The following is a 13,919-nucleotide window of genomic DNA, read 5'->3' on the forward strand; positions in this document are numbered from 1 at the left end:
AGTGTGAATAAAAGTGTCATTTTCAGGATGTGACTAGTACTGCTAAGGCTATATAAGGCTCTGGTCAGACCACATTTGAAATATTGAGCAGTTTTGTGCCCTGTATCTGAGGAAGGATGTGCTGGCCTTGGGAGGGGGGTCCAAAGGACGTTTACAAGAATGATTCAGGAGATCAAGTCTTGGCATATGAGCAGCAGTTGAGAACTCTGGGTCTATATCCAATGCAGTTTAGAAGAATAAGGGTAATCCCATTGAAACTTACAGAATACTAATAGGACCGGATAGATGGATGTGGAGAAGATGTTTCCACTAGTGGGAGAGACTAGGACCTGAGGGTACTGCCTCAGAGTGAAGGGATGACCCTTTAGAATTGAGATGAGGAATTTTGTCAGCTAGCTGGTGGTTAATCTGTGGAATGCATTGCCACAGAAGGCTATGGAGACCAAGTCATTGAGTGTATTTAAGACAGAGATAGATAATTCCTTGGTTAGTAAGGGGATCCAGGATTACAGAGAGAAGGCAAGAAAATGAAACATATCAGCCATTGATCAAATGTTGAAACAGACTCAATGGCCAAATAGCCTCATTCTGTTCCTATATGTTATGTTTTTATGCTAAAGTTACTTTGTATTTAATAAATAGATAAGGCTTTTGTTTGAGACACAAAACTGGTATATGGAATTAATCGTTCACTAAGTCTAAGATTGGTTATTCAAAAGTGTGGTTGTGAACCATTGAAGTACCTACTGAGGGTATTCTCTGGTTTCTGCAGAGGGAGAAAGGCTGTTTTAGTTTAGCTGACTAACTTCATGTCGTAACATAAAACTTGCTGTTCCTAAAGGGGCTTCTCCATAAAATTTTTAAAAAGAGCAGCAAAACCAACAACACAGAACAAAATCTATGCGGCAATTCAGATTCTGACATTTTAAAGAGTATAAAGCCACAAAATGAAGACAGTTAGATATTTGCTTTCCGTGCATTAGAACATCTTTGACATTCTGTCAGAAACTTGGTTATTTAGATAGAGCATCAATCTTTACAGATCAACCTCATTCTGATAAAGCATGGTAATGCAAACATCTTGCAGTGGGCTCAGAAGAATAAAATCCTATGTTATTCCTGACAATGACCACAAAGATCCTGACAATACTTTTCAGATTTTAGAAAATCAAGCTTGAATCAATTTCAGGATATACAGGCTTGAGAACATTCATAGAACCAAAAGCTAGATGAAACAATCAACCAATTCATAGGCAAAAGTCATCATAAAGATACAGAATGTGATTTCACCAAAGCTAACTTGATATAAAGGCTTATTTAACTCATTTACACCCATCAAATCCTTATGAAAGGCATTCTGGACAAATCTATGAATGCACCATTGACACACTACTAGAACAAAGATGTAATTTCAAAGCAATGGTGGCTGGCCAGAGCATGTGCAAGTGTTTGACTCTTGAATACCTATTACAGCTGTCACCAGGTTCAATGGAGCAGCCAAATCTTGTATGAGATGTGGTTTATCTCATCAAAGACAATGTCAACCATTTTGTGACATATGCAAGTTATATTCTACAAGATGACATTGAGCTAAAATTGTAGCAAGAACCCCACGTACCTCAGAATGCTCTGCAGCAGCATGTGTTGAAGAATCAACCATGGAACAATGCCAAAGAAGCTTCCAAAGTTCTGTCCATGTCTTACAAATATGTAAACAAAGTTCAAGAGGTAATAAAATTGTAACAGCTTCCAGGCCCTAATCAAATAGTATGTGGTAAACCTGACACACCATATGGATTCTGTCAGAAAAGCTGAGGCCTTTACCTCCATCCAAGTAATATATCTCAAAAGGAATGGACAATATGTATTGTGTAACAAGATTGAAATTGATGCAAAAGCAAATAACATTAGTTTATGCATACTTGTAAATGATGTACTCAGGAAACTGGCACAGTGTGGTGCAGTCCATAAAAGATAACCTAATTGTTCACAACGGGTCTCATATCCTGTGCATTGGCACATCATCTTGATTATCAATACCCTTAGGATGGGCACCTGAAACCTCTTGCACTGTTGAAATATATGGACAGGTCATTATCAGTATGCAGACATTGTTATTGTCCACAAGGTGACAAATCGGTCAGTTGCAGCACCAAAGCTTCCTGATTGCAAAATTGGATCTTTCCATCAACTGATTAATCTTACCCAATCTGTTTATATGCTATTTGCAATTTTAAAGGCAACATCCAACTAGGTTGACTGGCCTAATAAGAGTCAAGAGTGTGGTGTGGAAAAGCACAGCAGGTCAAGCAGCATCCAAGGAGCAGGACAATCAACCTTTCAGGCATTAGCCCTGGTCGACCTTGAAGAAATTCTCTCCAGCATCTCCAGTACTCACTTTCTCCTGTCTTCATAAGAGTAGTATTAACTAGCTGTAATGACTAGCTTTTCATAAACTCTTTCTGTCGTCATCTTCTGATACTCATATTCTGTAAATATTACGCCATGATTGATTTTCTACAGATCTTAATCTGCATAACATATGCCACAGATAGTTGGGTCCTTCTCAAATACCAACAGATTAATTAGATATCTGAAGGTTATTTACAACACAAACTACTTACAATTTATAATACACAGATGTTAGATATGTACACATCTAGAACATAGAACAGTACAGCACAAAACAGACCCTTCAGCCCACGATGTTGTGCTGACCATTGATCCTCATGTAAGGTAAACCTAATGTACGAACCCTCAAATTTCTGTGACCATATGCATGTCCAGCAGTCTCTTAAATATCCCCAATGACCTCGCTTCTACAACTGCTGCTGGCAACACATTCCGTGCTCTCACAACTCTCTGTGTAAAGAGCCCGCCTCTGACATCCCCTCTATCCTTTCCGCCAAACAGCTTAAAACTGTGACCCCTCGTGTTAACAATTTCTGCCCTGGGAAAAAGTCTCTGGCTATCAACTCTATCTATGCCTCTCATTATCTTGTACACCTCAATTAGGTCTCCTCTCTTCCTTCTTTCCAATGAAATAAGTCCAAGCTCAGTCAACCTCTCTTCATGAGGTAAGCCCTCCATTCCAGGCAGCATCCTAGTAAACCTCCTCTGAACCCTTTCCAAAGCATCCACATCTTTCCTGTAATAGGACATAGTATTCCAAGTGCGGTCTAACCAAAGTTTTATAGAACCGCGCTAAAAATATGTTGCTGAATAAGCACAGCGGGTGCAGCGGATACAGTAAATGATGTGTATCATCGGGTGCAGCGGATACAGTAAATGATGTGTGTCATCGGATGCAGCAGAAACAGTAATTGCGGTCTTCTTCAAAGACCGCAATTTCCCCCCAGACGTGATCGACGATGCCCTCCACCGCATCTCCTCCACTTCCCCCTCCTCCGCCCTTGAGCCCCGCCCCTCCAATCGCCACCAGGACAGAACCCCACTGGTCCTCACCTATCACCCCATCAACCTCCACATACATCGTATCATCCGTCGTCATTTCCGCCACCTCCAAACGGACTCCACCACCAGAGACATATTTCCCTCCCCTCCCCTATTAGCGTTCCGAAAAGACCACTCCCTCCGTGACTCCCTCATCAGGTCCACACCCCCAACCAACCCAATCTCCACTCCCGGCACCTTCCCCTGCAACAATAAGAAATGCAAAACTTGTGCCCACACCTCCCCCCTTGCTTCCCTCCAAGGCCCCAAGGGATCCTTCTATATCTGCCACAAATTCACCTGCACTGCCACACACCTCATTTTCTGTATCCGCTGCACCCAATGTGGCCTCCTCTATATTGGGGAGACAGGCTGCCTACTTGCGGAACATTTCACGGAATACCTCTGGGACACCCGGACCAACCAACCCAACCACCCCGTGGCTCAACACTTTAACTCCCCCTCCCACTCCACCAAGGACATGCAGGTCCTTGGACTCCTCCATCGCCAGATCATGGCAACACGACGGCTGGAGGAAGAGCGCCTCATCTTCCGCCTAGGAACCCTCCAACCACAAGGGATGAATCTAGATTTCTCCGGTTTCCTAATTTCCCCAGCCCACCTTGTCTCAGTCAAATCCCTCAAACTCAGTACCGCCTTCCTAACCTGCAGTCTTCTTCCTGACCTCTCCGCCCCCCACTCCGGCCTATCACCCTCACCTTAACCTCCTTCCACCTATCGTATTTCCAACGCCCCTCCCCCAAGTCCCTCCTCCCTACCTTTTATCTTGGCCTGCTGGACACACTTTCCTCATTCCTGAAGAAGGGCTCATGCCCGAAACGTCGATTCTCCTTCTCCTTGGATGCTGCCTGACCTGCTGCGCTTTCCAGCAACACATTTTCAGCTCTGATCTCCAGCATCTGCAGTCCTCACTTTCTCCTAGAAGATTTTATAGAGCTGCAACAAGATCGGCTCTTAAGCTCAATCCTCCTGTTAATGAAAGCCAAAACACCATATGCTTTCTTAACAACCCTGTCCACTTGGGTGGCAATTTTAAGGGATCTATGTACCTGCACACCAAGATCCCTCTGTTCCTCCACACTGCCAAGAATCCTATCTTTAATCCTGTACTCAACTTTCAAGTTTAACCTTCAAAAATGCATCACTTCACATTTATCCAGGTTGAACTCCATCTGCCACCTCTCAGCCCATCTCTGCATCCTGTCAATGTCATGCTGCAGCCTACAACAGTCCTCTATACTGTCAACGACACCTCCAACCTTTGTGTCATCTGCAAATTTGCTAACCCATCCTTCAATCTTCTCATCCAAGTCATTAATAAAAATTACAAAGAGTAGAGGCCCAAGTAGAGCCCTGTGGAACACCACTTACCACTGACTTCCAGGCAGAATACTTTCCTTCCACTACCACTTGCTGTCTTCTGTCGACCAGGCAATTCTGTATCCAGACAGCTAAATTTCCCTGTATCCCATTCCTTCTGACCTTCTGAACAAGCCTACCATGGAGAACCTTATCAAATGCCTTACTGAAGTCCATATACACCATATCCACCGCTCGACCCTCATCACCGTGCCTAGTAACATCCTCAAGGAACTCAATAGGATTTGTGAGGCATGACCTGCCCCTCACAAAGCCGTGCTGACTGCATTTAATCAAGCCATGCTCTTTCAGATGGTCATAAATCCTATCCCTGAGAATCCTTTCTAATACTTTGCAGATGACAGACGTGAGACTGACTAGTCTGTAATTGCTGGGGATTTCCCTATTTCCTTTCTTGAAGAGAGGAATTACATTTGCCTCCCTCCAGTCCTCAGGTATGACTCCGATGGAGAGCGAGGATGCAAAGATCTTCGCAAGCGGCGAAGCAATCACATTTCTCACTTCCCAAAGCAGCCGAGGACAAATCTGGTCTGGCCCTGGCGACTTGTCAATGTTGATGTTTGTCAAAATTTCCAGCACATCAGCTTCCTCAATCTCTATCCGTTCCAGCATGCTTACCTGCTCCTCAATGGTTTCATTCACTACAAGGTCCTTTTCTTTAATAAAGACAGAAGTAAAAACTCATTTAGGGCTTCCCCTACCTCCTCAGATTCTATACACAAGTTCCCTATGCTATCCCTGATCGGCCCTACTCTTTGATCATTCTCTTATTCCTCACACATGTGTAAAATGCCTTTGGATTCTCCCTAATCCTTCCTGCCAAGCCTTTTTCATGCCCCCTCCTGGCTCTCCTCAGACCTTTTTTTGAGCTCCTTCCTCGCCTGCCTGTAATCCTCTAGAGTTGAGCAAGACCCTTGCTTCCTCCACCTTACGTAAGCTGCCTTCTTTCTTTTGACGAGAAACTCCTCCGCTCTCGTCATCCAAGGTTCCTTTATCTTAGCCCTTCTTGCCCATCTCAGAGGGACACATTTATGCATCGCTCACAACAACTGTTCCTTAAACAGTCTCCATATGTCTATAGTGCCCTTTCCATGGAGCAATTGCTCCCAATCCATGCTTCCCAACTCACTTCTGATAGCATCATAGTTTCCTTTTCCCCAATTAAATATCCTCCCATTGTGCCTGCTTCTCTCCTTCTCCATAGCTGTGTAGAATGTGAGGCAGTTGTGGTCACTATCACCAAAATGCTCTCCCACTGCAAGGTCTGACACCTGCCCGGCTCATTGCCAAGCACCAAATCCAAAATGGCCTCTCCCCTCGTCGGCCTGTGAATGTACTAAGTTAGGAAACCTTCCTGAACACACCTTACAAAAACAGCTCCTTCCAAACCATCTGCTCGAAGGAGGTTCCAATCAATATTGGGAAAGTTAAAGTCACCCATTGCAACAACCCTACTACATTCACTTTTCCAAAATCTGCCGTCCTATGCTTTCTTCAATCTCCTTGCTGCTACTGGGGGACCTGTTGTAAACCCCTAATGAGGTGACTGCTCCCTTACTGTTCCTAATTTCCCCCCATACTGACTCAGTAGGCAGACCCTCCTCGACAATGGTAACTTCTGTAGCTGTGATACCCTCTCTGATTAGCAGTACTACACCCCCCTCCTCTTATTCCCCCCTCCCTACTCTTTTTAAATGTTGTAAACCCTGGAACATCCAGCAACCATTCCTGCCTCTGAGAAACTCACATCTCTGTTATAATAACGTACATCTATAATAATACATGTTTATTGTCTGTCAGAAAACTCTTCTTAATGAATGTACACTGCACTATTTAATATTATTACACATGACAAGTGTTGTATCTTGGCACAGAATCCAGAAACCCACATGCATTATGCCTTTACGACAGTTATATGACATCCTGACATGTGTATTCCAATATAAAGGTACTGCTTCTCCTTCAGTCACTTTCTCCGTATAGTAAAGTCAGTTTAGTCAGTTGATTGTATGAGTAATGCATAATGACATCAGTAATCACAGAAGGAGAAACAGTACCTTTTATATTAGAATATCTCACGTCATTATGTCAGAAATCTGTTGTAAGGGAATAGTGCATGAAAGTTTCTGGAATCTGTGCCAAGATACTACACTTGTCATGTGCAGTAAGAGTGCAGTGTACATTCATTATTATAGATGTTTACCTATTTAAACACTAATTAATTGCTCACCATTTTTGTTTGTGTTAGTAGCATTTATTTGGTAGCATATTTTAAGATGGTAATTTCTCATTCTCACTGTTTGCATCAAATGATATATATTGGCTAATATTCAGTGAAAATTCTGGGTGGAATTTCTCTGTATATTAATAAGCTTGACAGACATCCATTACAATCAGATTTTTAATAATGACTTTTCTGACTAGATTTTGAAGTAAGCATTGACTAGAAAATATTTATCCTTCCGAAAGGTCACCGAGCAGCTGAAGAGATTGTATCGCTGATTGCTACACTCATGATCCTACAGTTGATTCGTTTCACTGAACAGTTGAAAGGGATTAAATTCAAATCCCTCCTTTGTTTGGATCAGACACTGGATTCAGGGTTTGTATGACATATAAATTGATTGTTAATAGGGAAATTATAGTGTTATAAATAGTATAAGTTTAAATCATTGGTTGGTAGAATTAGTTATAATTTCAATATACTGTAAAGTAACACTTATGGCATTTCTTGTATGGAATGCAGATCGCAGTTCGCAGTTTTCAGTCTTGCTGCAAATTTATGACAAGTAATTCATCTTTTGCTATCATACAAGTACACTTACATAATATTCCAGGCTCAAGTAAAAAAAAAATTGGATATTTTATTGATGCTGACCAATTTCTAAAAATCGAACTTTGAAACAAACCCAAGATACTTTTTGCTTTGTTTCTCCGTTTCCAAATTAAAAAAAATTATGAAGCAGTCTTCACAATCCAGATCTCTCAAATCGTAGCCAATTAAGTACTTTCGAAGTGTAGTCCCTGATGTTAACTGAAGGAAATTCTCCAGATTGAGTACGGAATTTCCCTATCACTGATCAAACAACACATTTTTAGTTAAAGGATATACAATTGCCAGGACACCAGATGAAATCCCCTGCTGTCCTTCAAATAGCGATTATGTGGATAGACATGACCTCAGTGTAGCATTTCATTTGAAAAATTTCTCCTCAAACTGTACAGCAAAGCCTCAATAGTGCTCTGAAATGCCAACTGAGATTGTGTTCAAATTACTGGAGTGAAGTTTGCACCAACATCTTCTAACTCCAAAATAAAGGACAGCCTGCTTTAAAGCAGTATTTATAGCTATTACAAGGGCAGCACAGTGGCTCAGTAGTTCGTACTGCAGCCTCACAGCACCAGGGACCCAGGTTCGATTCCAGCCTCAGGTGACTGTGTGGAGTATGCACATTCTCCCTGTGTCTGCGTCAGTTTCCTCCGGCTGCTTCTGTTTCCTCCCACAATCCAAAGATGTGCAGGTCAGATGAATTCGCCAAGCTAAATTGTCCACAGTATTTGGTGCATTAGTCAGAGGGAGATGAGTCCGGGTGGGTTGCTCTTTGGAGGGTCGGTGTGGACTTGTTGGGCCAAAGGACCTGTTTCCACACTGTAGGGAATCTAATCTACATTATCACATAGGTTTTGCTGTAGTCTCGTGAATTTGCAATATTTGTTTAGTACTCAGTTTCATTCTTTATTCATCATGCCTTCCTCATCAAAATGTTCCTCCTTTTTCCTCAATCACATGATTATGAGAGAATCACTAGCAACCTCCCAAACACCATAGATTTGTAACTGAAACAGATTTTAATGCAGGACTATATGTAGAATGGTTTTTCCCTGACTGTTGACTGTACAACAACAATTGATCAAGTTGCAACATTCCTTGGCCAACCCTAGCTGATTAATTTTGGAAAATATTTTTGTATTTTGGTCAATGTCAAACTACTTCAGAGCCACCTCCTCTAGCTAAAGTACCATAACTTTGCAAAGATTTGGTTTTCAAGAAAACATGCACCATGTTATACATTTCTACAAAATAAAAATTTTCTCCAACACTTCTACATATTACTTACATGTAAATTATGTGTGCATTTATTACAGCATACACCAGGCAGTGGTATTCCATAGGAACAAAACAATTGCAACCCATTAAGTGCATCTCTCAATTACACAATCTTCATAATGTCAGTTTCCATGTTAATGAAGTAGAACTTCTTACAAATTTTACATATTAGTGTTGAAAATTATGAAGAATATTACAAGTGTGGTATATTAATTGATGAAGAAATCATTTTGCAGCAGGTGCATTTGTGCAGCATTTTTATTGAATATTATGTGACCTAAAAACTTTAATTGTCTTCTACAGGTCAACTTGTTGGGCAACGGAACATGTAAAAAAAGCCATAACTTGGGCTAGAAAAACAGACAGACAGCATCCAGCCATCTGTAGTCGTTTGGAGCTAGGAAGGGACTGGGAATCAGCTACTCGTCAACTGTTGCAGATTGATCCTCTCAAAAAAGATTCACCACTGCAGCAGTTGTTTAACTGAGAAAATTAAACATAGGAATGCTTTAATATTAATAGAATCAAACTGTTTAATAAACCTTGTTATATTCAGCAATTAAAACCAATTCAAAATGTCACTCAATTAATTCAAAAGTTTCTAAAGATGTAAAAATGATCTTGATTAGGATATTACAGACATAAGCATACTTCTAAACTTTACGGTAGTAGAAATGATGCAAATAAATTTGTTTATTATTTGAAATTGTTTTATTCTCCTTTTTACACTGAGTTGGACTTTCGCTCTTGGGGTGAGAAACAGAGGTCAGAACTATCCTGGAATCCCACCCATTGTGAATTTCACAGCACCCACGTAACTGGCCCAAAGATGGGTTCACCATCAAATTAAGGCCAGTGGATGGTCTGAAGAAGCTGGAGGTCACTCAGAGAGCTACCTTCTTGAAAGGAGTAGCAGGCAGCACTGGAAGCTAAGAGTGGAGGCACAACAGGATGGAACTGCCTTCTCAAATTTTTCAAACCTAAATTGAAGAAAAGTTCTTGCACCCATAACATCAGCATTCAGAGGTAGAGGCCCTGCTAAATGATAGCCTTCCAGTTGCAGGTATAGAGACTGTTTCCAGGCACCTAAACTAGTGCCAGCTATCTGTACAAACCTGAGGACCTATTGGTAATAGCCCAGATAGGCTCCTTTGGCCTCAAATAGATCTTATTGAGTGAGAACATTTATGTAGCAAAATAAATGTGTAGCCCTGCCTTATTCCACATTCCACTCTCCCTCAAACTCACCTCCAGAGAAATGGCTCTGGCATGGAATGGATCTGGGGAATTGGCCAATGAACTTTTTTTTAGCTCCATCTGCCACTAATCCTTGCAGCTAAAAATGTAAAGATTAATTTTTAGGTTGATTGAAATGGCCTAGAGTCCCCTTAAATGTAACATTATATTCCCTATTATTAAAATAACTTTTTTCATGTGACACATTATACTTTGTTTGTTTGAATTGAATTTATATTTCCTAGAAAGATAAGTGAAAAGTCTCATCATGCTACCTATTATAATATTCTTCTTAAGATTTACTCAAGACAAATTTAGCCAGACTTGACCAAGTTGAATGAAATAACAGAGGATTGATGGAAGTTTTTTCAATTAATGTGTATGTGGACTTATAAAATTGTTAAATTGGGTTCCATATAATGGACAGGTTGCAAATCTGCAAATGTGTTGCTGGTCAAAGCACAGCAGGTTAGGCAGCATCTCAGGAATAGAGAATTCGACGTTTCGAGCATAAGCCCATCAGGCTTATGCTCGAAACGTCGAATTCTCTATTCCTGAGATGCTGCCTAACCTGCTGTGCTTTGACCAGCAACACATTTGCAGCTGTGATCTCCAGCATCTGCAGACCTCATTTTTTACAGGTTGCAAATCAAAAACCAAAGAGATGTAATGTGTTTTTCTCTCCAAGGATTTAGTACAGGATCTGCTGCTCTTCTTGAAACTCTTAATAACACAGACTTGAGTGTAGAAAACATAATTTCAAAGATTGCAGGGGACACAAAGCTTGGAAATGTTAGCAAATAATGTAGGATAGTAGGATGGTTTCAGAAAGACATAGTTAGACTTGCGAAATTAAATGCAGAGAGTTGTGAATCAATTTTGGAAAAAATAATTGAGGGAAGTAAAAACATGAATGATGCTACTTTAAAGGGAACGCAGGATCAGACAGATTATAATTAATACCCAGTGGAGGCAGGAATAGAGTAGAGAAAGTGAATGCAAGTGGCAGGAATCAGTAGGATATTTAAACTTTTTAGCCTGCCCTGCCATTCAGTAAGATTATGACTGATCTGATTGTGGTCTCAACTGCCCTTAACTGACTCCTCCCATAATGCTTGATGTCTCCATCAATCTGAAAACTTGGAAGTTTTTGACAGCAAAAATTAATTTTCTGTCCCTTCTTGCCCTGTACTATTCTTGTGTAGCATTTTCATGAGTCAGGAAAGCTTTGGTTTATAATCCTGCATACAATTCTTCTGAGGTCAGAGGTGCCATTGTGAGCTCTAAAAAGACTTGGTTGGAGAGCCCTCTTGTGGTGCAGCTGTAATGCCCATACCCCATGGACCTGGTGGCCTGGGTTCAAGTCCTACCTGCTTCAGAGGTGTGTAATAACATCTCTGAATGGGTTGTTTCAAAATAAAGTTAAATTTTTAAAAATTATTGTTGGAGAATTTCTGACCAGTAGGGAAAACCTGCTGAAGAGTCGAGAACAGAGCTGAAAATGTGTTGCTGGAAAAGCGCAGCAGGTCAGGCAGCATTTTGCTCGAAGAGTCGAGAACATTCAGACAGGTACATTTGAAAGGTTTTGACAAATGCAAATATCACGATTGGATGTTGTACTGTGATATAAATGTGTCATTAACTGCAATGATTCAACATCAGGCTGTGTGCTGTAAAGTTGATGATTTTCTGCTCCTCGGGTGCTGCCTGGCCTGCTGTGCTTTGCCAGCACCACATTCTCAACATTTTAGTGACCAGTGTTGTTTTAAGTGTTGTAATGTTTACAGTACTTCTCCCTTTCAGATTTTGCTCTTAGGTATTTCAAATTAAAGAAAACCCTGCTTGAGATCAAGATCACCAGTAATATACATGTAAAGTGGTATAAATGGCTTAGAGTCCCCTTCAATTGGAAATAAAGCTTTTAGCTGCTTTAGAGTGAAATACATCAGCTTGCTGCTCCTAACCTGTTTTACTTGATGGTTGTAACTTAAGAAATAAAGGTCTTTTTTTCAATTTTGGTAGACCCCAGTGTTGATATTTACATGTATTTGTTTTTCCAATTGAGCCTCGTATGAATGCTTAGCCAAATTTCAAAATCTCATGAGCTACACATCTTCACATGGGGCTGTATTCACATATTGATTGACAATTTTAGAAGGTCTTTAAAGGGTTAACTTTGGCAATTGAATAAGGTTTTGATTTTACCTACAGAATGCCCACTTAAAGGAAATTTTGAATGAAGAAAGTGTTTCCAGATTAGTTTTTTTGACTTTTTAAAAATAAATGTTTATTTCAAATATTTTGTTAGGTCTTCCCAAAATGTGTAGTAGCAAGTGGCTATGATGGATACATGGGGAGTATGAGATGTTGAAACAGAAGAACCAGTAAAAAAAAAGATGAAACAACTGAAGATTCATCCAGTGAGGCTTTGTGGGTGGAGCTAAGAAATAAGAAGGGAATCGAGGACAAGAGGGCATCAGTTTAAGGTTAGGGGGGAAAGAATAAAAGAGAACCTAAAGGACAACGTTTTTACACGGAAGGTGGTACACATATGGAATGAGCTGCCAACAGAGGTGATTGAGGTGGGTACAATAACAACATTTGTGTTTAGACAAATACACAGATAAGGAAAGATTTAGAAAGATATGGGCCAAATATAGAGAATGGGATTAACATTGATGGACATTTTGGTTGGCATGGACCAGGTTAGGCCAAAGTGCCTTGCTCCATGCTGTAAGACTCTTTGTAACTATGTTGGGAGCAAGGCTGAACACCCTCAGAACCTAAGGGGAAGCAATGGTCTAGTTGTATTATCATTAGACTATTAATCCAAAAACTCAACTCATGTTCTGGGAACCTAGATTCAAATCCCACTATGACAGTTAATGGAATTTGAATTCAATAAACAGCATCTGGAGTTAGGAATCTACTGACGACTAGGAAATCATTGTCAATTGTCAAAAAAAACCCACCTGGTTCACTAATGTTCTCAGCTAGCCTGGACTTCATGTGACTACAGACCCACAGCAATATGGTTGACTCTGAACTGCACCCTGAAATGACTTAACAAATCTTTCAGTTGTACCAATTACTATGAAGTCTGAAAGAAATGAAATAAAACAGATCACATTTCATCAACCTAGGCACCAGAAAAGACAACAGCAGAAATAGTCTCATCGACCCTGCAATGTCCTTAGTAACATCTGGGGGCTAGTGCCAAAATTGGGAGAGCTGTGTCAGTGTGACAAGCCTAATATGGTCATACTCATGGAATCATAGGGACAACGTCCCAGCCGCCATCACCACCACCACCATCATCACCATGCCTGGATATGTCCTGTCCCACCAGCAGGACAGACACAACCGAGGTGGCTGCACAGCAGTATACAGTCAAAAGGGAGTTTCCCTGGGAGTCCTCAACATTGACTCTGGACCACATGAAGCCTCGTGGCTTCAGGTTAAACATGGGCAAGGAAGCCCCTAGTGATGACCATGTATTGTCCTCCCTCAGCTGACAAACAACATTGGAGGAAGCACTGAGGGTAGTGTTACAACACAGGGTAAGCCCCCTTGCTATTTTAAACCAGCAACATCGAAACAATTTACACCATGTGGTAATCTGTGAAACTTAAAAGAGGGTAAGAACTATCCCAAAGTCACTATTTAAAGTAAAAATTAACAACTTTGTTTTTTAAAGTATAACCGAGAATAATTAACTAAC

General features: G+C 40.8%; 1 protein-coding gene across 2 annotated transcripts in view; it reads left to right on the forward strand.

Moving 5' to 3' along the window:
• The window catches only part of parp4 (poly (ADP-ribose) polymerase family, member 4), a 140,600-nt gene extending 130,932 nt beyond the window's left edge, over positions 1 to 9,668 (forward strand). For both annotated transcript variants that reach the window (XM_060826065.1, XM_060826067.1), the window contains exons 35-36: positions 7,324 to 7,456; positions 9,266 to 9,668. In XM_060826065.1, coding sequence (XP_060682048.1) covers positions 7,324 to 7,456; positions 9,266 to 9,449 — 317 coding nt within the window. In that variant the 3' untranslated portion in view covers positions 9,450 to 9,668. The remainder of the gene's footprint in view (positions 1 to 7,323; positions 7,457 to 9,265) is intronic.
• The last annotated feature ends 4,251 nt before the right edge of the window (positions 9,669 to 13,919 follow it).

Source organism: Hemiscyllium ocellatum, chromosome 6, assembly GCF_020745735.1.
Source record: "Hemiscyllium ocellatum isolate sHemOce1 chromosome 6, sHemOce1.pat.X.cur, whole genome shotgun sequence".
Taxonomy (NCBI): Eukaryota; Metazoa; Chordata; class Chondrichthyes; order Orectolobiformes; family Hemiscylliidae; genus Hemiscyllium; species Hemiscyllium ocellatum.